This window comes from Rhinolophus ferrumequinum, chromosome 6 (assembly GCF_004115265.2).
Source record: "Rhinolophus ferrumequinum isolate MPI-CBG mRhiFer1 chromosome 6, mRhiFer1_v1.p, whole genome shotgun sequence".
In the NCBI taxonomy this organism is placed as follows: domain Eukaryota; kingdom Metazoa; phylum Chordata; class Mammalia; order Chiroptera; family Rhinolophidae; genus Rhinolophus; species Rhinolophus ferrumequinum.
This window is the reverse complement of record NC_046289.1, coordinates 55,676,033-55,701,755: the sequence shown is the minus strand read 5'-3', so window position 1 is coordinate 55,701,755 and position 25,723 is coordinate 55,676,033. Positions and strand designations below refer to the sequence as shown.

The 25,723-nt window shown below is 38.9% G+C and overlaps 1 protein-coding gene across 8 annotated transcripts in view; it reads right to left on the bottom strand.

Annotated features, from left to right (window-relative positions):
- Positions 1-1,411: 1,411 nt before the first annotated feature.
- MYO5A (myosin VA) overlaps positions 1,412-25,723 on the bottom strand; it is a 163,496-nt gene continuing 139,184 nt past the window's right edge. For 3 of the 8 annotated variants that reach the window (XM_033107342.1, XM_033107343.1, XM_033107347.1), the window contains 10 exons: positions 25,382-25,456; positions 24,636-24,729; positions 19,429-19,575; positions 16,991-17,145; positions 14,999-15,088; positions 13,253-13,403; positions 11,094-11,376; positions 9,376-9,550; positions 8,085-8,165; positions 1,412-7,801 (listed from right to left, as the gene is read on the bottom strand). In XM_033107342.1, the coding sequence (XP_032963233.1) occupies positions 7,649-7,801; positions 8,085-8,165; positions 9,376-9,550; positions 11,094-11,376; positions 13,253-13,403; positions 14,999-15,088; positions 16,991-17,145; positions 19,429-19,575; positions 24,636-24,729; positions 25,382-25,456 (1,404 nt within the window). In that variant the 3' untranslated portion in view covers positions 1,412-7,648. The remainder of the gene's footprint in view (positions 7,802-8,084; positions 8,166-9,375; positions 9,551-11,093; positions 11,377-13,252; positions 13,404-14,998; positions 15,089-16,990; positions 17,146-19,428; positions 19,576-24,635; positions 24,730-25,381; positions 25,457-25,723) is intronic. The other 5 variants (XM_033107349.1, XM_033107346.1, XM_033107345.1 and 2 more) reach the window with 4 other exon arrangements.

Here is a 25,723-nt window from a genome sequence, read left to right as displayed (position 1 = left end):
TTAATTCCTACCTTAAAAATAAATAAATGAATAACTATTTCTTAATTTTTTTAGTGGTTCTTCTTCTTCTAGAGATTAAAATATTTATCTTAACTCATTACAGATACTTCAGTTTAATACTGTATTACTTTACTTTCCTACAGCTGCTGTAACAAAATGCCACAAACTGGGTGGCTTAAAACAGCAGAAATGTATTCTCTCACAGTTCTGAGACCAGTACTCTTACTACTAAGTGTGAGGTTTTCATTGCACTCCCCTCCAAACAAGGGAGGCCCTCCAAAGGCAAAGCTACTGGTTTTCACAGTTCATCTGACTGGTAGAACTACCATGCTATCTGAGCTGGGAGAGTGGAGGATGACAGGAGTAGCCCCAGACAACAATGTCAGACTCCCACTGTTCTTACTCAGAGTTCAGTGGTTTTTAGTGGATAACCACTACTAATTTGTTGTATGCTATTGGTCAATTTAGAAAGCCCTAAAATTGTTGTTTTTGACACTTTTGTCAAGTGTTGTGCTTGTTTTTTCTTTTTGAGTAGAGAATTTGCTGAGCTCCTTCCTCAGTCTGCCATGTCAGAAGTCAAAAGTCTACTTAAGAAAAACATATTGCAATATAATTTTCATAGCATACACTTCACCCATTTAAATTACACAACTCAGTGGTTTTTAGTATATTCATAGATAAGTTAAGCTATCATTACAGTTAATTTTAAAACATTGTCATCATCTCAAGAAACTCCAATGGCCTTTAGCTATCACTCTCTATCTCATTACCCAACTCCTCTCGGCCCGAAGCAACACTTATCTACTGTATGTCATCATTCTTTTTTTTCTTAGTTAGCCTGGCTAGAGGCTTATCAGTTTTTTTTTTTCAAAGAACCAGCTTTTGGTTTCATTGATTTTCTCCATTGATTTCCTGTCCTCAATTTCATTGATTTCTGCTCTAATTTTTATTTCTTTTCTTCTGTCTATTTTTGCATTTAATTCTCTCTCTCCGTTTTTTAGTTTCCTAAAGTAGAAAGTTAGATGATTGATTTTAGGGCTTTCTTTTTATCTAATAGTATATGCATTCAATGCTATAAATTTCCCTCTAAGTACTGCTTTCACTGCATCCCACAAATTTTGATAAGTTGTATTTTCATTTAGTTCAAAATATTTTTAAATTTCTTTTCAGATTTCTTTTTTGACCCATGTGTTATTTAGAAGTATGTTGTTTAATCTCCAAGTATTTTGGGATTTTCCAATTATTTTTCTGTCATTGATTTCTAACTTAATTCTATTGTCATCTGAGAGCATATTACAGGATTTCTACTCTTTAAATTTTAAAGGTGTGTTTTATAGTCCAGGATGTGGTCTATGTTGGTGTATGCTCCATGTCCATGTGTGGTGGGTTTATTTATGACACCAACAAAACATCCTTTATATCCACATCTTTATTTCAACAATTTTCTATAATAGCTAGGAGACTACAGCATTAATGACGCACATTTACTAAGTACAACATTAGACAACTACAAATTTAGAGCGTAAATATCAATCTGATATTGTTTTGGTTTTCATCTTAGCACTAGGTGATATCTAGTGAAAACCCATGTTTCAAAGGCTTTTGTTTATATGAGGTGAATTACTAACTTATTTTTAAAAACTCCATATGAGATATGCTGGGATGTGTTCAGTTTAAAACTAGAGTTGGTTGATAATGCCTTCATTTCTCAGTACTTCTGCTTCCTTTTTAATGGATGAATACTTTACCCAAGAACTTTCCAAGGATTAAAACTATATCATGTTTTTCTGTGTAGATCAAAGTGGAATTCCTTTCCAGATCCAACAAAGAAAAATTTTTGGAAAATTGCAATGTTCAATTTCATTTTAGTTAAAAGGCATATCCATTTCACAGTAAATTAACAATTAAAGTTAATAATTAAAATATAGTATGTTAAATGTCATGAGCTCATTTCTATGCAACACTGTTAGAGCAATTTAAAATTTCCAAGGATACCAAAAAAATCAATGTTACTCCAGGATTCCACAAAAATAACAAAACTAGGAATCATAAATTACAACATACAACATACCTATCCACATTTAAAGGAAAATTTCACCATTTATTGGGAAAAAACTAAATGGCTTAAGAGATTTAGAGAGCCTGAAATGTAGGCAAAAATCATACAACATATGGTAACAATAAGATATTTAAAACTATTGACTCTGAAAAATGCATGAAACTGTACTGACCTACCAAGCATTGAATTATACATACCAGTTTCAACTCAAAAACCATTTTTTCTTTCAAATATTTCAGGCAACATTACAATACTAAGGAAATGTTAGTCATTTTTAGTTATTTATGACTCTGATAACACCCGTTATGTTAGGCTAATAAACATTGTAGCTAGCCAGACCAAATTACAAAATAAAAAAATGTATAAAATGCATGTTGGCAGATATTTTACATAGTATTTTTCAATTTCTGATCTACTGAGAAATCCAACTGTGACTCCAGGTTGTTTTAATTTAGGGTAATACAGTTGATCAGAATTTATAGCATTCTTTCTTGTTTTCAGTCAATCTTTTATAGGGTTCTTAAAAATTATATTTGAAGAATGTCCATAAAAGGTTTTTATAGTTGTACTCTTTATTAAGAAAAGATCAGTGGAAAACAAGCCATTTAAGTGTTACCAAGAATCTAACTCATCTCTATATTTTTTCCATATGTTCATTTGCTTACTTATGACACAGAGCCCCCAAAACTCAGGAACACTCTCTAAGCCCACATTTCACTGGCTCTGAGATTGTTGCTGCCTCAGAGTTCTAATACCTATTTGGGAATAACAGAGAAAAAAGGAAGAAGTAACAGGTCGGGGAGGATCATGCAGAACAGGGAGAAATTAGTGGTTGGAGGCCACACCCAACCAAAACCTTCACACAAAACCTTGAGAAACAGGGCTTGATATCCTCTCCAGGCAAGACATCCCCTTACAGAGGAAAAGTTCCAGAGAATTTAAGGCAGCTCCAGGAGGGAAGGGAGCAGGGGGTAAGGCGGCCCTCACAGCACAGCCTGAGAAGAGATTACAATGCACTTATCCATGAACAGAGGCCACAGCAATACAGAGCCTCTCCAACATGCATACACACAGCACACCTCCTAACTCCAAAGTAAACACTGGCGGCATGCACACACCATAATGTTCAAACACACCCTGACTTGTATATGGCCTGCCCCGGGACAGCCCTCGGAAGGCACGCAGGGGTTTGGCCGGCAGCTTCAGGGTCTCCACAGGCAGCCCGGCACACCTGCTGGATCTGAAACGGCTCTGACGGGCATGTGTTGCGTGACCTTCCTCTTAACTTTTGGGAGGCTTTCACAGCTTTCCATCAGGACGAGACAGCCTGCTACAAATTAATGAGCTAAACACCGAGCATTGCGCCCTCCAAGGGGGTACTGATTCATTACAAAAGTCAAACCTAGTTACAGCAGGTAACTGATATAAAGAACCACCAGGCTCCAGGCGCTTTACCTTGTTAGCACAAAGAACTTGGTACTAGGCATTGCTCTGTTCCCATATGCCAGTTGCCAACTCTGATAAGGAAAAAGGGCACCTCTTGCTAACATGGGGCACCCCACAGGTACCAGGAGGAACAAAGTGTAACCTCAGGACACGTTAAAGTCTCCTGCCTCCCATCTGCCTACACCTCCACTGCTGCATATGGGAAAGCAGCTGGGCTGGAGGGCTGTGCAACCTCAGGCAAGTCTCTGGCCTTACCTTTCTCTCCAGTTATCATTAGCAAATGATGATAGTAACTACCTCTCAGGGTAGTTACTACCCTTTCAGCCTTCCAGTGCTGCTGTGAGGATACAGTGAGGTAACAGAGAAAGTGCGCTGAAGTAAAGCATAGCCAGATGCAAGGTACTGCTCTGCACAGCTTTCAACAGAATTCAAGGGTCAAACACTAATTTTTGCTTTCTGTTTTATCCAAAATAGTTGAAGTTACCCAGAGGATCCTTGATTATGCCTCCTGGGGAACTTTATGGACTGGTGACTGTGTGTGTGTGTGTGTGTGTGTGTGTGAGAGAGAGAGAGAGAGAGAGAGAGAGAGAGAGAGAGAGAGAGAGAGAGAGAGAGAGAGAGAGAAAGAGACAGAGAGAGAGAGAGAAAGAGACAGAGAGAGAGAGAGAAAGAGACAGAGAGAGCTCATAAGAATATTATGTGAGAACTTCTCAGGATGGTGACAGGTGCCCCTTTATCTAGAGTTACCAGGAAAGTAATTTCTCAAAACAATCACTGAAATTCTAATAAAATAAAGAATTTTCATAGCTTCCCCCACTGTTACTAAAAGATTTGATCTATATTACACATAATTACTCACCTAGAAAAAGCCAACTTTCAATTATTCACTGAAATAAAGCAAATCACACAAACTGATCCAAATCCCCAAATCTCCTTTCAGTTGGCTTTGGAATATATATTTTTGTACATTTGCTCTTGAAGAAAGAACTGTCAGGTATATGGGGATTTTTTAAAACTTCCAAAGGAACCATGAAGCTACATTTGTGGATTTTATGCCATATTCATCTTCCCCATCTTTATAGTTATTCTCAGGCAGACCAAAACCTTAATCTAAGAAAAGCTATAAGAAGGGAAACCGCTTCTAATTTTTCAACTTTGCATTCCAAGATGTGAGCTGAATCTGTGTAAGGTGAGTAGCGGGGAGAGTATTAAGAAGAGGCTGTTAAGACATTGAACTGTTGTTCTTTCAAGATCTTTCTTTGATTCCTATTGTGTGTCAGTCATAGAAGAATTATGAAAAAGCAAATTAGTGATAATGTTAAAGAAGATACTGCAGAGAAGCAAGGACAAAAAGAACTTGTGCAAAGACCGGCCTGAAGGTAAGCCGCAGGCAGGCCAGCGGGGGCAGCTGAGGGTTGACTCCACCACTGCCTTCAGTGCAGCCAGAGCAGTCGTATAGGCAGGTGATAGGATCCATGGTTGACTCTTCCATGGTTGAAGAGCAGACAGATAAATGGGCAGGTAGAAGGCTGCTGGAGGTGTGTTCGAAGCTTCATGAGAAAGTGTGGATGGACAGAAAAAAGGGTGAGCTGTCCTCAGAGTGGCCAAAGGATACCCAGAGCCAGCAGAATATTGTTGCATCCTCAAGAAAGTAGCACCCAGAGTCATTACCAGGTCTTGGGGTTCTTGGTTGTAAAGTACTCTTGTTAGGACTAAAGATCTTTAGGCCGCTGAGATAAATTAATGGAGATCCCCATCTGGGGTTCTGGGTAGGCCTTGGGGGAAGCTAGAGCCCGGGAACAGGAGAATCTTTGTGTGGCCATCCCTGAACAGGAGAGACTCTGGCCCATGTGTGGAACTGAGGCTGCTGCACTTTCCAGCAGAGAGACAGGAGACAGGAGAGAGAGAAAGGCCCAGACTAGAGGGGCTTTGGGACACAAGCTATCTCGGAGTGAAGATAAAAAGCTGCAGTGGCAGTGGGCGCTAAGACATGACAAGAGTGAGGGTTTACATGGGACATGCTCCACAGGACTAAGCTGGGGCAGACCTGGGAGAATCTGCAGGTCTGAGGTGAACAGCCTACACCATGTGGCATCTCCCCCAGCCCAGGCCCATCTATGCTCTTAGACTCTGACACATTCAGTACTAACCAAATGGTTATGAGTTCATTGTTCATTGAAAGTCACATTGACAAACCAGGCAAAACTGAGAGAATCTGATCAAATTACTAGTGTTTTTGGTTGGTTTTGCAAATAAATAAATGTACCCAAAAGGAATACAGCAGTATGGGATTCAATAAAAATTCCCTAAACTAATTAACTTTCTAAAAGCATGGATATAAATCATGTACATTTAAGAAAGGTTATAGCTCCACAAGCCGTAATACTACATTTGATTAATCTCTCAGAATTAACAGGTACCAAATGCTGGTCTTTCCATCAGAGCATGAACTTACAGAGTAACTGCAGCTCATTTCTCTAGGATCCAAGTGCTTGGAGGAGAGAAGGTTAGACATGGAAGGGACCTTAAGAATCAGTTGTCCAACCCTCTTATTGTATAAACGAGGACTTTGAGGCCCAAATAAGTTGACAGTATTTATCTTTTAATAACAATCTTTATCATTGATTTGAAACTGTTTGACTTCCATTAATAATATTGCACATATCTTAATAAGATGTAATTTTTTATAAACCATCTAAGAGTTAAATTATATAAATCTATGATTGTAATGCAGAACCAGACTTTCTAATGAAAGCTAATAATTTGCTTTTGTACAACCTGAAAGATTAATTATATAAGATTTCTAAGAAAAAAAATGGAGACTATGTTTAATTAGAATTTCAGAGTGAAAACAGAATCTGGGTTATACTGAGCCAAATCCTCTGTAAAATTCAGCAATCTTCTTATATTTCTTATATAAGTCAAAGTATTTCTAGTATGATGCTCTTTAAAGTATCTAGTGGTACTGAGAACATTTATACATGTTGCAAAGCCTAAAAAGATGGAATCATAATTATTTATTATACATCTTCTTTTGCATAATTTATAGGATAATCAAGGTTTCAAGACCTGAATCATGAATATTCTGACAATACTCTCTAGATTGTGACTGAGATTAATTCTTAATAAATTAAGAAGAAAGAAAACCTGTCAAGGTTGAATATATGCACTGTAGGAATCAGATCTGGTAACTAAAAATAAGTCACTTCACAGAACACTGTACCCCGATGTGATACCCACCCAGGGAAACTTAATGAGCACGTCAATGTAATACATCATCAATAAATAATAACAGCAACAATAGCCATTCTGTCTAATCCTAACCCTAAAAAATGTCAAACATTTTGTCACATTACTACATGACCTCCCAGTGTCTGCTACTTCTGCAAGTGAATCTGTGGATATCTGCATATAATCCAGTTACAACTGTGATCTGATTGAATTGTAAACAGAGTTGATATAAGAGAAGCTTATTGTTGTAGTGCCTAATAAGAATATCGCTTACATTTTAAAGAACACAGGATGTAGCAGCAATTTAAAATACTCAGGAAACTACAGTACAAATGGGCTTCTATGCTATACAGCAAACCGACATTCTCTTAATATCTCTACATTCTAGTGACACGTACAAGGAAGTTACTTGACCAACTACTATACATATTGCCAGTTTATTTATTTGATGCAGTTCGCCAACATCAACATAATTCATTCCTAAACTGATACGTACTCAATAGTGATTTTTCTTCTGGTTAGCACAGAGGAGGTTCTTCTTTGTTGGTACCTTTCTAACAACAGCACATATCTGGAATTTATGTTTTTTATACCATTTAGATGCAGCGATAAGGATTTAAAATAAATGCTAGCAGCTGAAGACACATTTTTTTTCTTTCCTTCCGTCATTCACCTGTTACCTAACTGATCAGGGTGAGTGTTGCTCTAAAGGGAACACAGCAGAAAAGAGCCTAACTTCCTTTCTTTCCAAGGTGATGAAAGTATTCTAGGGAGATTTCCAGTTAGTAACCTCTTGTTTGAAAGATAATCACTACTTTCTCTTTAAAAATGTGTTTTCAGTAGCTCACTGGGAATAATGGGGTCTTATTTCAGGCAAGAAATGTACTGCCACTGTTTGCCTGGACATCAGTTTCAGACCCGGGCTATGAATCCCAGGCCCAGGCTGGCCGGAATCTGGATGGTTTCGAGCGCGAGGGAGGACGGGTTAAAAGGAAAGGTGACAGGAAAGATGTGTTTAGCATCCATGAGCAGCTGAGGAGAGTCTTTCCTGTCTCGTAAACGCATCTGAGAAAAATTGAAAAACAAAAAAAGGTATCAATTCTTTGAATCTATAAAGATTTTTCTTCTGCCAACAATCCTACCAAAAACTCAACTAATGAATAATGTTTATATTTGTTTTAAAATCACTTCATTTTTCCAATAAGCTGTTATCAAAACAACCTCATGCATTATAAAAATAAGATAAATCTATATAATAAAAAACACATTATCCTTCAATAAATTGTAAAATTTCCATTCAAAAGTTTGTGTTGGTGAACCATAGGTAAAAAAAGCCAGGAGAGCTTACCTGTATAGTACGAATAAATGACACAGAGACTCTTTCTTCAAACTCATTAACTGGCGTATACAAATTCAACACTTTGACAATCTGTGAGAAGTGAAATGATCAAAGTTTTCAGCATATTAAGAAATATACACTGGGTGCTTATAATCTGGGAAACTAAAAGGATTGTGCATACAGTTTTATATTCTGCTCGGGGCTGAGTTGGAACAACAGGGGAGACAGAGACAGTTTGAAGCACATTTACTTTTATTATTTGAATTTTTACAATAAAAATGTATTAATCTTTGTGCATTTTAAGAAGCAATATAAATTTGGAAAAACATTCAAACTGTACAAAAGAACATAACATGAAAAATGAAAGTGCCCCTACTCCCATCCTCCTAAGTCTCCCAAAGTGGCAATTTTGGAAAGTGTTCTTAGTATCCACCTACGTACTCTCTGTGCATATTCTGTGTGTAATCTATGTAAGATTTCCATGTTATGAGATACGTGGTGAACATTAAGACAGTTCACGAGTTAGCACAGAAATAACTGGGCAAAAGACCAATGGGCGTGTTTAAGCCTATGCCTTGCCCCATACTTTTGCCCTTGTTCTCAACGTCCTTCCTTCCCCTCGTCTCACTCCTTAAATTCAATGTCGAGCGTGATGGGACCTTCTCTGAACACACTCAGTTATCACCCCCATCACTTCCTTTAGACATCTTACCATTGAACTCGCCAGAATCTCTTACAGTAGAATCAGTTGGGTACATCTGTCTTCCCTACTGAACTTGAAGTTCCTTTTAAGGAGGGATTGTTCCTTATTTATTGAAGTATCTCCCCCACAAGTAAGAATGGTGCCTTGAAATAGGAACTCAATTCATCATTTAGTGAATGGCAGGAACAAGAATGTTCTGTCTCAAAATCGAGACGTCTAAAGAATCATTCCATTATGAAATAATATGGAAAGTTATTTTTTGGAATACAAGCTCCACAGAATGCATAGAATGTATACCTCATGAGAGCAGGGATTTTGTTTTGCTCATGATTGTGTCTCAGTGCCTGGGACATTACACAGAACACTGCAGACACTCAATAAATGTTTACACAATGTTGACTGTGGATGACTGACTAGAGCCAAAATGTACTACTTTCTGGTAAAATTTCCTTTCTTCAAGATCTGTATAGATACAGTATCATCTCTGCCACAGATGAAGTCAGCTCATAGACAAGAGCAATAGCTAGGTGGCTTATTTGCCTAAATATCACCCTTGATAAATGTTAAATTATTTCATACGAGGGAAAGCTGCTTTACCTGGGCAGTAGTTAAAGCATTGCACATGGAACAAATGGCTTCTGCATCATCATCTGTTTTCTTTTTCACTTGCAAAAGTTGAGCAGCCTGAATAAGAGGTTCCAGGGTTTCTTTAGCCCCACTGTTCATCAGATTCTTGTCACGCAGCCATTCTTCCAGTTGACTGACATTGTACCTATGCCAGAGAGAGAGAGAGAGAGAGAGAGAGAGAGAGAGAGAGAGAGAGAGAGAGAGAGAGAGAGAAAGAATGCAAATTTACTGGGTGTTGTCATAAATGTCTCAATTTTTTGTATGTGACTTTGTCAGGAATTTCAGTTAAAATGACAGGCAGTATTTCTGTTCGTTTTTCTTGAATCTTATCAGCTATGCTTAAAAATATCATTATAAATAGTCATGAGGTATATAATCATAATTATATAAATGATTAGAGAATATAATTATCTTTAATGGAAGATAGAGAAATAGCCGAAGTCATGAAATAAGCCTTGCTAAAAGACAAAACAGAACACATTCTACGTATGGCTGTGTCCTTATTAAACAGCTGACCAGAAACCACTTTCTAGCTTCTCTTACAACTTCAGAGGGAGAATTAATAATCCTTTATGTCCTCGCTCTTTCTGAAGTCAAACTGCAAGCTAGTTAACTGAATAACACAATTCCCTTACACAGACTGCACTGCAGCCTTCTTTAGGGAAGAGCCTGGGCAGTGGCGTTAGTGGCCTGAGGAAGCTTAGGAATGGAAGGAGAGAAAGGCGAGTGGGGGCCACTGGAAGTGACGAAGAGCCCAAATATGGAGAGAGATAAAGAAACGACACAGAGGCTGAGGTGTCAAGAGGTGGCCAACCAAGCAACAGTGGTTCTTAAACTAAAATGAGGTAAATGGACACACAATCAGAGCTTAGTAAACAGGCAAATAGCAGGAATTATGACAGTACGACAGGTGCTTCACATGTATAAACAAAGGTTATAGAGAAATAAACTCTGCTGCCTGAGTGGAAGGCATTATCTTCTTAACGTCAACTACAGTGGATGTGGGTCAAAATGAAAAATTTGAAAAGAATGCAAGGTGTCCTGAGATTGACTCATTAAACACTTTTGTAGAACTCATTTTTGCCCCTCTTGGTGAATATTGTAGCTATTTTAAAATAAATTATTTGCAAAATAAAACAATTTTATTATGGTAATGAGGTTATGCAGAAGAGTAAGTAGTCGGGCATAAAATTGAGTGCAGCTTTTCTTAAAATATAGAGGGGCATATTTGCAGTGTGAGTAAACAATCTATTAGACACATCCTTATTGCCCTAGGTACAAAAAGGAAGTTTGTCAAAATAAATTTCTAAGAGCAATCAAACATTAGAAACCTTCACCACCATTCGATATTTTGTTATTGTACAATTAAAATACACACAAAAGGAGAGGAAGCAGCTATCTCATCTTTATGTAGTTCTCACCATCTCTCCACTCCCTCAAAAGAGTTACCTTCACAATGGAGCAGAGTTCCGAACAAGCAGTGAGTAGAACCTGCTGGAAGGTACAGCCAGGAGCAATAATGGCTGGAAGTGGACAAGTCCAGCCAGGCAGGAGGTAGCTGCCCCTTGCCGCTTGGCTGATGGCAGCAGACATCAGGTGCACGGACCTGAAAGAAGCCAGCAGCTCTCCACAGCCCAGCAGGCAGTGGGGCTGTGAGCAGGGCCATCACAGGGTTGGCATTTGCTCACCTGATCTGCATGCCTTTACTCCATGAGCACATGTCCTTCCGCAGGAGGAGATTGTTCAGGGTGACGGCCCCCACAATGTAGAACGTCTGCTTCACCACTTGCTTGATGAGCTCGGGGTCCATGCCGTGCTGACACATGACCGAGTGGAAGGAGTTGAGCTGCCGGAGGATAGAGTCCAGTGTGTAGGTGCCCTCGTCGGCTATGCTGGAGGTCCGCTTTCTGAGCCCTGTGGGCTTCACGCCAGACACGCCCTGAATGGTCTCATGCTCCAGCATGCCGGAGACTGCAGGAGTAGTTCAAGTGTTAAAAGATCTGGAGGGAAATCCGTTTCATGTACAAACACACAATCTCACACATTCAGTTTACAAAAATGATCGGAGCATCCAAATAGAGGGCACAAGAACTTCATGAAAAATGGGCTTCGGGATTTTCAACTTCAGTGAAGGAATAATTCTTTAATGCAAAAATTTACCATGAAATAAAGAAATCTTAATGATGTATTTTCTAAAATATGAAGCAGCAGCCTTGTAATAGCACAAGTGAGTGGTACCTTGGAAGGGTTTCTGAGCGAGAGGTATGTAGCGTTAGGGAGAAGGTGAGCATTCTCCAGAGCTACGTGAGCCCCAGTGGAAAACACATCAAGTAGCAAGAAAGGCAGGAGAGTGGGAGGTTTTGGAGGAGACTTGGGTGGGGGGAGGGCAGTCCTGCAGGGCTGGAGAGCTGGGTCCTTCCTTTTCCTGAGCTTCCCACAATGGCAGAGAGACCTGGGGTTAGCCTCTGCTTCTCAGGACTCAGTCTTCTCATCTGGAGCACTGCTGTTCCCTCTCCTGCGCTGTCATAGCATTTGGCTTATGTCTCCTCTAGGATGGTTTTAGGATGCCCACTCCTGGACGGGGATCCCCTGAGAGCACGGGCCAAGCCTGATTCATTTTTGCGTCTCCTAGTGCTAAATTCAGCTTTCACAGAACCTGTGGAGCCAAAATGTTTCTTGTTAAATCACTGGGAGATGGGGGTAGTGGGTTAAAGTGGGACATCTTAGAGGTGAACTCCTTGTCTAGCCAATAAAAATAGGCAAGAATAGGAAAAAGGTTGGCTGAAGCTGACCTTGTATCTGTTACCGCTTGCACTTTAGCTGATTTAGATTGTTTTAAATTCATAATCTTTTAGAAGGCAAGTGACAAAATCACTGCTATCTCACATGGTTTCCTCAGCCTTTTGTTTTCAGTTGTTTAATTGTGAGTGTACCATAGAAAATGGAATACTATGAGCCCATAGAAGGGAAATGAAGAAGTTGTAGAAATGAGGAAAACACATGGGTGGGGCAAGAAAGGGTAGCTTTCAGAGGGAGTAGCCTTCGGAGGCTGCTGGTAATTTGTCTGAAGATAATAGAGTTTGGTAACTTAAAAATAATTTCTTTAATTTCATGCATTCTAGATTAGCAGACTGCAATTTGTACATGCCTCCTAATTCCTACTTCACACATGCTACACATTCCAAAGGAATATAGGTAGCATGATACATAAATACCGAGAATGACTGTACACATATAAAGAGAGGTACATGGAATCACACATTTAGCTGAACACACACATTCACACACACACATACACACACAGGCTCATCCCATAAGAAACTGCTGCTTTAAACCAAATTGCCTTTAACAATTCCAGAGGGCCCTTGAGATAGATGTACACCTCAGCGTGGGGTGCCTGAGACCTGTTCTGCTGCCATGGTACCGTCCAAACCTTTTACTGTAGCCTACTGGGCAAAGTGCAAGCCCTCCCCAGCTTCTTTAGTTTTAGGTGGAGTAGTGTAGTAGGGTCCTAGACCAAAATTGAAAGTGTTTTTGAAAACTGGACAAGGAATGAGGTCTATTGCTGGATATAAAGCATAACCCAATCTTAAGAGAGCGGCGTTCCACACTGGGGAGGGAAACGAGACACTGCTGACTCGATCGTGTGGAAGCCGTGATTTTGATGCGTCCCCGTCAGTCATGGCTAACACCCCCTGTTCTGAGATGCCTCAGCTAACGCGAGGACTGACTCTTACTACTTTATGTCCGTATGAATACACGCCCTGAAACGTGTGCCCCTGGTGGCCATCTACCGGTGGGCATATGAGGTAGACAGATCTTGATATCCGCGATGCCCCGGCCTTACCGATCATCGGCTGAAGGATGTTTTCTAACACCCGCACGAGCTGCTGGTAGATCTGAATGGCCAGATCACTTAGCACCTGCCGGTACTCAGCCAGGTCAAAATTGGTGAGGCAGTGTTCATTCTGGCGAGATGTGTTGTGTTTCATAAAGCCCTAGAATTATAATGCAGAGTTAATGATATACATGAAGTGACCCTCTCGTTGGATCAGCATCCACCTGCTCTTTTCATCTCTCTGAAGAGTTTCCATCCATCCCACATGTAAGGGCCAGGATAATCATTCTCAACACTGTGTATTTGTTTCCATCATAAAAGTGCCACTTCTTACTAGCTTTTGAATGATGTCTAAAATTGGCAACCCAGCATTTAAGCCTTTCCAATGGCAATGGCAATCAAACAAGATGGGGGAACTTAATTAAAAAATAAATTAATGAGTGTTTTCACTTATGACACAGGAGGTTTACTGCCAAACACTTAGTTATCAAAAGTACTAACCTCTTAAACTTCAGTTTGTTAAATATAGTCCTATTTATAAATACTGCACTTAAATGGCATATATAATCTTAAAATAGACCAATTTCTACAGAGACTGTTGAATAAATTTTTAAAAATTTCCTTTTCACGGTATCCACACGATTTGCAGTCTGAGCTTGGAATAGCATCCTTTGGTAGTATTATATTTGTTAAACTGGAAAGCCAACTGCACGAGCAGGTACTTTTGCCAGACACTGCCTGACAAAGTCAAGTCGGCTTGATGGATGCTGCCCACAGCCAAGCATCTGCTGCCCTGCAACCTACTTCCCAACATGGTCTAGAAGTGGGGAAGGAGGACAGTTAGTTAACGGTCCCTCTGGGGGACTCGGGTCTGTCAGTCCCACCTTCTCAGGGACCACATCTTGCTCATATTTGTATTTCCCATCATTTGCCAGGACAACCCTCTGTCCCTTAGCCTCTGTATGGGTGCTAAGAAAGGTGCTACTGCTCCCTGCTCGGCCTACCCTCCCAGCAAATGAGGGGGAGGCATGGAGCGTAGTGGTGAGGGGCTCAGGCTCTCAGAGGCGGGCGGACCCGGAACTCCAGTTCTGCTCCTCACGGCTGACAGGGCTTGGGCAAACTGATGAACTTCACTGAGCGTCAGTTTCCTCATCTGCAAAACTGGTTTATAATTCCTACCTCATAGAAATAGTGTAAGAATTAAATAACGTAATGTATGGTAAGTGCTATCTGACACATACTCAGCAGCCCTTAATAAATAATTATTAAGTAATTATTAATATATTATAGTTCTAAAATATGAAGTCTGCCAAACAACAGATGAACATATCACTACAAACTAAAAGCAAAAATGATTTTTGGACAAATCTAAAGAGCCAGGTCTTAATTTATCCCCTTTAATGTATTATAGTAAGCTGAAATTGATTAATTTTTAAAAATAGTTCAATATTCCTGTATTAGTCCTTGAAAAGCCTGCTTCCACATATTGGCAAAAAATTTCATTGTTACATTTAACATGCTCCTTTATTTCTTCTGTGTTTTCTCATAACACAAACTCTCAGAGGGAAGAAACTATGTCATTCCCCAAAGTCACTGTGCTGTAAATAATGAACATCAAAGCTACGAACTTCCAAGCTACCTCTTAGTTCAGGTTTCTAAATCAACAAATGGTTAAACATTTTGTGTTTTTAAATTTTCCTTAAAAAGGTCAGAGAAAGTATAGCATGCTGGTTTTATAATCAAGATTTTTCTCACCTCTTCCCCACTGTACTGCTTCAAACAGTGCAAAAATCGGCATGTGTTAGAAAGCCAGAAGGAGACAGTTTCAAAATCATCACCTCTTTTCTGAAACAGAAAATTAAGTTTAAATTTGTTTTTTCCTTAGAGAAATAACCTGAAAATAACCGAACAGATACCAGAAGGCCCGTTTCTTGCAGTTACCATTATAAACGATTATAAAAATAAATCACATCGCAATTTTAAAGTCTTACATCATTTTAGAGAATTTCAACCCTTGGGTTAATTGGTTAATTGGTTTGTTACGTTGCTTGCATCCATTTTCTTGCCATCAGAAAATGATTCCCAGTAATTCTGTTCATGGGAGCTTAGCAGTCCCTTTAAGCAGAAAAAAATTCACCAAGCCGCAGCTTACCGAAACTCACTTCCCTCAGGGTGACTGAGGAGGGAATCAAAGGACTAAAAGCACAAAAGGGAATCACAAAGATTGTGAAGTACTGAAACCCAGGTTAAAAGTCTGTCAACAATAAGATACAATTTCTGAGCAGTGAATCAGAAATGGGATAGAGGAAGTCCAGGGCAGAGCTGTACAGACAGGGGAAGCTGCGTGACTCCTTATCAGGACTGGGGCACATGTCAAAAACCCACTGCTAAATCAAAACAGGGACAAATGACAAATCGCTTCAATTCAAAATGAGGACGCAAGACAAACACACATCAATTTTAAATGACATCAAAAGGGTGTTATGCTCTAGTACCCACGCCTTTTTAATCTTCAAACAATTTGGTACAAAATTAGTTAAATTAGATAAATGTCTGCTTGCCATTAAGATGAGGGGGAGAAAACTTTATGATTTGGTTTTGTTGTCTTTATAAGAGTTGATGTAAAAAGCAATAAAACTTATAGTCTATTTAAGCTCAATATAGCATCAATATACCCCAAATTAAATGAGTTACATTCAGAAGACATTCATCAGGTTGTAAATGTTAAGTTCATGACCAGGGTTGGGGAACGGTGTGTTTAATGGGTACAGAGTTTCAACTGGGGAAGATGAAAAAGTTCTGGACATGGGTGGCAGTGATGGCTGCACAATAATATGAATGTGCTTAATGCCACAGAACTGTGCACTGAAAAATTGTTAAATGGTATAAAATTTTTGTTATGTATATTTTACCACAATTAAAATAGTTCATGAAAGACATCTTAGACTTGAGAGAGTCCACTGGTCATGTTAACAATCCACTTATCTCTATCCTAAAAGTTCTCCTTATGTTAGACAATCAGAAAACAACATACTTAGAACACATTCTCTTAGCTTCCGACAGAAACACTGAGAGTTAAAACTAGGAATAACGTTTATTTTTTTTTTAGAGTCAAGAGGATTATGTAACACGACTCAGTGATTACCGAGTTATGTAGAGCTTTCCGCTCTGTTATATAATTTTGCTGCCTTTTCCAAGTCTTCCCTCTCTGATTAGTATCTGTGTGTTGCTTCTCACCAGGAATCAGGCATTTCAGGTAAGAGGAAAATTATGGGTGAGTTGGAGAAAAATGGGAAGAAAAGTTAGAAGAAAAATTTTAATGTTTTATCAAACATTTTTTATATGAATGAGTCATGTATTATTGAACTTATTTAATACCAATTTGAACTAAAGCATCATATTCCCTATATACTCATATATGGACTCCACTAAATAGTTCCAATTTAGTTCTAAGACCTTAAAGCAGACTATTTCTGGCTATGAAGAAACAATTTATTCCACAATTAAATGCCATTATACCAAATTAATTTTGATTACTGTTCAACCTGAGCCCTGTTTTAAAAGAAGCAAACAGACAATTTGCAAGAAAGAATGTTTCCTACAATGGAAGGTAGCAGTTAACACTGGAAAGTGTTCTTAACCGGTAACGTACCTCAAGAATAAGGAAGGAAAAGTGCCCCTGTACAGATTCTGTCATAACTACAAAACTAATATTCATTGTGAAAATATTGTTGAACTTGAACTGACCTTTAAGACCTTTTTGATGCTGTTAATTGTTGATGTTAGCAACGACCTTACTTTCTGATCATCATTCAGGTAGTCAGCATGTCGAACACACATAAACAGGATATACGCTGGTAAGCCTGGAATCAAATTGACTGCAACACCACGTGGCTTCAGTTCTGAAAAAAGAAAAGAGGACAAAGAATCTTACATAACATTGTAAGTCTTCATGAGAAATGCTTTGTGAGATCATGAAACCAGAGTTCTCATGTAAGAGTTCATTCAGGGTAAATAGGTCATAATAAAGACCATATTTTAACAGCTCATTAAAAGGACAAGTTCTTGAGGGTGAGGACATGTGAATCCTCACTGTCTATACAATGACAACTCCCAAATTTCTATCTCTTGCCCTGACTTTTTCCTTGAATTCCAGTCTTGTGTATCAACTGCCTCCTTTTTTTTTTAAGTTTTTATTGGGGAATATTGGGGAACAGTATGTTTCTCCAGGGCCCATCAGCTCCAAGTTGTTGTCCTTCAATCTAGTTGTGGAGGGCACAGCTCAGCTCCAAGTCCAGTTGCTGTTTTCAATCTTTAGTTGCAGAAGGCACAACCCACCATCCCATGTGGGAATTGAACCAGCAACCCTGTTGTTAAGAGCTCGGGCTCTAACCAACTGAGCCATCCGGCCGCCCCTCAACTGCCTTCTTGACAACTCTGCTTAGGCACCTCAAACTGAACCCATCCAAACCAAACTCTTGATTCCTTGTGGTACCTGCTCTTCCAGGAATTGTCCCTATCTCAGTAAACGGCAGTTCCTATCTCCTAGTTTCTCAGGTTATAAAGCCTTATCATCATCTCTGACTCCTTTCTTTTTCTCACACCACACCTCTAATCCATCAACAAATCTTGTTGGCTCTACCTACAAAACACATCCAAAATCCATCTACTTCTCTGCTAGCTGCCCTTGTCTATGTCCTATCATCTTCTCCTGGATTGCAGTGAGAGCTTCCTAACTGGTCTCCCTCATTCATCCCTTGCTCCCCAGTAATACAGTTTCACACAACAACCAGAGTAATTCTATAAGAAAATGTAGGTCAGATCGTAACACTCTTGTTCTGAAAATCTTCCAAGAGACTTCTCATCACGTTCATTTACAAACCATGGCCTGTGATCTGGCCCCGTTCCCCTTCCCAAGGTCACCACGCTCCAGTAAGATGGGTCTCCTTGCTGTTGGTTGAACATGTCAGGTTCAACCCCAGGGCCTATATACTATTTTCTGCCTGGAATGTTCTTTCCTCAGGTATCCGCATGACTTGCTTCCTTACTTCCTTGGTCTCTGTTCAAAGATCATCTCATCGAAGAGGCCTTTCCTAACAACTTTATATAAACTAGTACACCTGCCTTCATTCTTTACCCTTTTTACCCCATTATATACTTCTTCATTTTTTCCTCTATTTTCCTTCCCACTGAAATGTAAATTCTATGAGAATAGGGACTTGACTTTGTTACCCAGTCCCTAGAAAATGCTTGGCACATGGCAGGAGGGTAGTGAATGTTTATTGAACCGATGAATCTTTGCTTAAACTCTACGCTTGAAAATCAGTGGCTCCTTAACATTTTTGCTAAGTGAAGATCATGTTGAAACTTAAGTGCCTCTGCATCTATATATAGCACTAAGTTTAATGCCAGGCCCCGTAGGCACATTAACTCAGGTGTAACTGCCAATCAATTGCTGTCACCCTGGCACCTGGAGGAGGAATGCTAAATACAAGCTGAAAGGAGAGGTTCTCAACTTTTTAAGTTCACAGCTTTCAGGCTGTGCATACTCCCTCATCATTTCCCACCCTCCCCTCAAACTCCTTGCAGTGCCCGTGGGCTGCTCCCCAATCTTAAAGGTCTTATGCTGCTCTGAAGTGCTTCCTCCGTGCCCGTTTCATTTGTCTGGTTCTCTCTTTCCATTGCTGGAATGTTTTCCTGAATTCTTTTGTGTTTATCCTATCACTGAACTGTTGTTCTTGACATATTTAGTCATACATTTTCTAGGGAAGTAAGGGAAACAGAAATTCAGGAACTTGAGTGGCCTAGAGCAGTGGTGTTCAACTGTGGCTACACTTCAGAAACCCCTGAAAGATTTTGAAAAATACCAGACATGGCCCAGCTCTTCCTCTGGAGAGTCTGATGTATTGAGTCTGTGGTGAGGACCATACATCAGTACTTTTCAGAAGCTTCCAAGGTTATTCTAAGGTGCAGCCAGAGCTGAGAAGGCCTGGCTGGCCTCAGGGGATCCTCACAGGTGGTCCCTGCACTAAGACTGGTAGCGCATGGTGTTGTCAGGATGCCTCTGCAGCACAATGAAGCACAGCACGCAATGGTGACTAAACACACTGGTGTGACTATTTCAAAGGTTAATGGCCAGTCTCGACCACCAGAAAGACCTGTTATCCCATGCAGAAAACACTTGCCCAGAATTAGGTTCTTAACGAGTTTTTGCTCATCCTCCTTCTTGTATTCCAGCATTCCTTGGAAATCCTTTTCTTTCCTGGGAATGTTGACTGGACGAATGGGTTCATCAATGATCTGTCCTGGGGATATGTTTTCCATCTGGCCCACTTCATGAGAAACAAAAAGGAGGAGAAAATGTTTTCCAGGTAGAAAAGATGAGAAGGTTCCATGTTCTTATAATTTTTAAATGAACTCTATAACAACAGAAAAGTGCCACATGTGTATTTGCCACTTCATTGTCCCCTCTTTAAATATTTTTTCCTGCTAAAATTGGGTGGAAAGATAGCAAAATTATATACTGTCATTCTGACAGCCACGAATGCACGGCTACTATCAACATCAGAGAAACTTACTTCATTCAAAAGCATTTTTTTTTGGTCATAGAATGTACTCTGTAATAAGATCAAATGTCCCCAGAGTAAGTGGTTGAACTTCTGGGTTAATGAATTGTTACCTAAATGGTTAAAGATGTTTAGACTTTAAATCACAGAAGGAAAAAACAATATTCTATAGAGAGGCAGCAAGAGTGTAGAAGATTCTTGCTCACCTTTCACTCTATGAATCTAGCCATAAAGAAAAAGAACGTCTACTTTAAATGTATCATTGCAAACAGTTCAAACCTCATCGAGATCGCTGGTAGGATGGTGCTTCTTCACACTAGTAGATGTGATAGAGATTATTTTTCACAGAGGCTTCCTAATGCAAAGACCTAACTTTCTCCCACCACCCCTCATTCCCAAAGAAATCATGAGCAGATAAAACAACCTCTACCTAATGTGATTTCCTAAATACTATTCAGCTTTTAGTTTGTTTTTAGTAAGTGCTAAAAATCATACTATGAAGTTGCAACCATTAAAGTACAACCACTAGTTAACAACGCTTTCAGATGTTAAAAATGGTCACTACTGTCAATAGCAGCTGCTGGAGAAGAATTATGCTAAGGATTAAAAAACGTCCCCAATTTCATCTCAAACTTGAGAATTAAATGGGAAACGCAAGAGAAGGTAAGGGAACACAGGAGTGAGAGTTACGGTGGTGTCTGTGGAGACATATGCTAGTAGGCAAGTTTTAAAAAAAGTCTTTTACCTACAGGAAGGGGGACAGTTGAAAAGTCTCTTTAGGTGTAGATTAAGTTTGAGTTCAGAGATTGCGTTCAACAAACAAAATGCAGATCAGATGCATCAGAAAGTTGAATGTTGCTGACTCCGCAAGGTGTCAGTAGTGCTGTCTGTCACTCTTGGGCAGTTGCCGTGTTAGTTCCGGGAAGCCAACTCCACAGAAGCGGTTATCACAGAGAACACCAATACCTGCCAGTGCTCTTCCTTGTGTGGCAGACAGCCTGGTGACACCCCGTCCACCTCATGCTGCAGCATCACACACCAGGACTAGCAGCGCTGCAAATCACCACCATCCATCAACAATATGACATCTAAAGTGTGATCAGATTGTGACTGGACAAAGAGGGCTGTGGAATCAAGTGTTTCACATGCATGATGCAGTCTGGAAGCCACAGGACTAATTGTGAAATGTATGCCTCTATACAAGAGATAGGAGAGTCGCACTATTCAATTTTACAGATATTGTTTCTGGAGTCAGTTTAAACACACCCCCACCAGGATCTTAAAATCGGCATAGAGTGGCCGGCCTTCACGGCTCGTGTACATGCTGCATGTGAAACACAAAATAATAAAATCCCTGCCATCTACGTTACTGCTCGCTTTCAGCCACAGAAACAATTCTAAAAGGGGAAACTGGGAGGAAATAGATTCAACATATTAATTTTAACAATCAGTGTACATATTTGGACTACATATGATGTGAAGAGAATGCTTTGAACCTACTGATTTCATCATATCTTAGGTGAAATACCATTATTTTATATAACACTAAAGAAGGAAAACACTGCCAATTAAACTATAACCCGTCAGCAGTTATAAGTTTCAGTTATAATTCCAGAAGATGTTAAAATGTCAAAAATTATGCATCTCAGAATTTATGAAATATGGTGAATATTTTTACTAAGAGATTTCATGTTTTAAAAGAAAGTTTCGTTTTCCTTTTGCATAATCTCTAACCAAGATATTTTTGGTTCTGTACAAAAATGTCACAGACAAAATTTGCCATACTTTAATTAAAATTTTTCTCTCTGTCTTTGAATTCTCCCCAGAGATTTGAGTCTTTACAAAAACTCACAGATAAAATATACATGTCAGCTCAACATAACCTTGATTTATTTAGCAAATCATCTACTAACTAAAATAAAATTTCAAGCCTTATACAGAATCAGGAAAATATAAAGCCTGAAAGAGAGAAATCAGGACACCACCCCAGTTTTCAAAGACCCAAGAGACCTTATGCTCCATCTAATTCTTCTAGAAAGACCTGAAGCAATCCCTATTTCCATCTTCTAGATTCTTTCTACTTGAGGGAGAGATATCCTTGAACCTTTTTGTCCTGGAAAAGGAAAGGAAACTGAAAAAATTTTTAATTTATTTTTTCCTTGATCTCAGGTTTAATTGAGACAAAATCAAATAAATTCCTCTAAGTAGAGAGATTCTATTGGAAAATATGACACAAAGGAGAAGTCAGTGGTTCTCAGAAGGCTTGGGTTCTAGTCCTAGCTTGACCACTAACTGGCTGAGACCTTGAGGTCACTTATGGTTTTTGGGCCTAAGTTTTTTTCTCCTATGAAGCAATTAACTGATTTCTAGAATTCTTGTAGGTCTAAATTCCTTGACTCAGTGACAACTGAGATGGAACACCTACTCCTGAATTAAAATATAGCACAAAGCAGATCAAATTTTGAAACACTCTCCATTTAGCTATATAATTTCTGCTAAAAATGATATATGTTGTCATTTAAAAAGTTTTCATTGGCGTCTTAAAAAGTTTCCTTAATTATTAAGTGTAGACCATAGTAGGAGGCAAGAGTCTTGCTATTTTAAACCAGAAAAATTTAAGTATAATATACTTAAAGAAAAATATCAGATAACTTGTAGATATTAGAAGGTGCTTTGTTGTGCAAGGTTGCCAGTAGTTTCTATGTAATGGGGGATAAGAGAAAAGTGTTGTAAGTCTGTCACCTTTAGTCTCTAATTTCAGAGAGGGGCGGGGATATTGCACTCAGCAAGTACCCAGACCACATAAATAGATTTCATTTTATTCTTTAGTCATGCATCTTTTCACTCCATTTTTCTTAAGAATATTATAATATCTTTTTTGTTTAATCTATGAATGCCTTCTCAAATGCTATTTATAGGCTTAAGAACATAGCTGGCAGGATAGCTTAACTGAAGAAGTTGATTTCTGATTGATAATTACTTAAAATTGCTAACATCTTAAAATACCCTAACTTACCTGTTCAATTAAAAATATACATATGAAAAAAAGCTGAGTAAAAACTTAAAATAACAAGTGGAACTGTTAGGAGTTTAAAAAATAATCTCACAAATTAATATCCTTGAAATCAGTTTCTTTCAAGCAAACACTCTGCTATCTAATCATCGTCTCATGATATAATTAGTGCAAAGTTAAGTGCAGACAAGTTCTCTGAATAAAGATTTTTAAAGTTTTGCCAATAGACCTTAAAGCCCGTGTGTGTGATTTGGAGGTTCAAAACGTTAATGTAATATCTGAATCACAAAATACTAAAGGATTATATATAAAATACGACAGCAAAGTAATCTGATCTCTAAATAAATATTTCAGCATTTTTATATAGAAGGGCATATGATCCTCTTCCATGTAAACATCCATGTTGCCATTCTAAATATTTCTGGAACTTTATTTATTCGACAAACATTTCTGGAATGATCATGACAGGTCAGACACTATGCTAGGTGCTGTGAAAAGCAGGTGAAATGAGAGATGGCACCCTTGCTCTGGAAGCTCACAGACCATAGAGGAAGCCAGTAATTAATTCAAACAGAAAAATTCCTAAAATTATCACAGTGAAAATCGTAAATGATGTGAGTCAAATTGTGGTACACAGAGGGTGTAAGCCATAAGGTCTGTCTCAGTGGGCAGGAAGGATGCTTGTGAGGATGTGACACCTGACTCTGATCTCAAAGGATGAGCAGGACTTTACCAAGAGAAGCAGGAAGACCAAACATAAGGAACAGTTACGACAGGCCTGGCATGTTGGAGAATGAAAACCACACGGAGTAAGTCCTGGCAGGATCTTGTGAACATTCCCAGTGACGAGGACTCTTCAGCCGTTGAGCCAGGCAAAAATTATGAAGAGTGACATTGAGAGGATAGATGGGTAGTCAGACTGTATAATGATAATAGTGTTCATAGATTTGCAGGCAATTCCAAAGAGGGTCTATGAACCTCTTAAACAATGAGAGCGTTGTTGGAATAAGCTTAGAATTTGTCTGTAGCCCTGCTCACTGCTATATCCCTGACATCTAGATAAATACTTACTAAATGAATACACTAATACACAAGACAAGATTCATTTGTATATAATAATAACTGATATTTGAGTATTTCACCATCATCATCATATATAAATCATAAGGTGTTTTAAAAAATCTTCTTTATAATCATAATTCATTTTTTCTTATTTACTTCTCTTTTTTTCTCCATTAGAGGTAAGTTCTTTGAGGACACAGACTTTGTCTTACTCATCTTAATAGTCCTAATACTAAAAATTAGAGCAATCATAATAACTAAGTTATACATAGCATTAATTATGTGTCAGGAACTATACTAAATAGATTACACATATTAACTCATTTACTATTTACAAACTGTATCATGTACACCATTATAATTCCCATTTAACAGGTGGGAAAACTGAGACATGGAGAGATTCAGTAACTCGCCCAATATCAGCTGACTAATAATAGAAGACCAGTATTTGAACCCAAGAAACTTGGCTCCAGAATCCATTTCCTTAACCTCTACGCTATAGCACAGTGCCTGACATATAGATGCTAGTCATTGATATTTGAATAAATTATCTTGCTTTGTAAATTATTAGTATACCGAAAAGAACACTTTTCCCCACCTAGCCATGGAAATTTCCACTCCACAGACACTAGGTTTGCTGAAAGTCATTTTTGTTATTATACCTGATATTCACATGCAAACTTATTATTAGGCCACTAGTTATAGCAATACAAAACACAGATTCACCAATTGTCATAAAAACATGACCTACCTTCTAGTTCACCAATTTTTTTGGCAAATACTTTCAGTTGTTTTTTCAGTTTCCGGACAGTCTTATCTTGTTTTTCAAGTTGTTCCATCAAATCCTAAAGATTAAAATGAGAAATATAACAGAAATATCAAAACAGGCCTTCTAAAATGCACAGAAGGAAAGCAGACACAACATCACAGAAACAGCACTGTTAGTTTTACAGAAAAGCTCGTCGGTGGAGCCACCACCTGGCTAAAACTAGCAGGCACGGGAAATGCAGCTACAAGAAAAGCCAAACGTTAGCATATTCAGTGCAGTCAAATCCTTTACAGCGTGATGGATAGCAGGCTCACGTGGGGAGTCGTTTCCCGTAGACTCCCTGTGGGTAAAGCAATTAAATGCTCATAAAATGTACTGCTATTCCAGTGGAATGTTTTCTTTTAACAGGGAAACGGGCAAAATAAATTTTGATGAATGCACAAAAAGTTTATGAGGAGTTTTAAGGATGGCTGAACTTAAGGAGGGCGTTTGACTTTTTATTTCCATCACACTGCAAGCCTAGTGTTAATAACAAACCGAACATGACAATGGACATGAGACACTGATAGAGGTGACACCACTGGCTAAAAGATAGCTGTAGGGAGAAACAGGTTTCGTGAAAGTCTTTGAAGAGACTCCCTGGCAAGGGGCAGGCAGCAGCGTTCTTCAGTGACAGAGGGCTAGAAGTAGCAAGGAGGACAACAGAAAAGCACTCTGAGTTTACATACAATCATCCGTTTGTAAAGTGAAATCCGGTATGATTGATACTTCTTAGGGTCATCTGCATATAATTCCTCAAAATACTGAAAAAACAGGCACAATGGATATTTGTTTTCCTGTGTGTCTGAGGGGATTGCTACCTCTCAGCAAAATCAATCTTAAAATATTTTAGGATACAAATAATGAAACTGCATATACTCAAAAGGCTCTAATTTGTCACCTGCCATTGCCATCTGGTCTTTCTAGTATGGATGATTTCAATTATACATATATACACATCTATTTTCATATGCTCAGAGGAAATAGGCTATGGCCAGGAAACCATCTTTTAGCAGGTAAGCCGCGTGGTG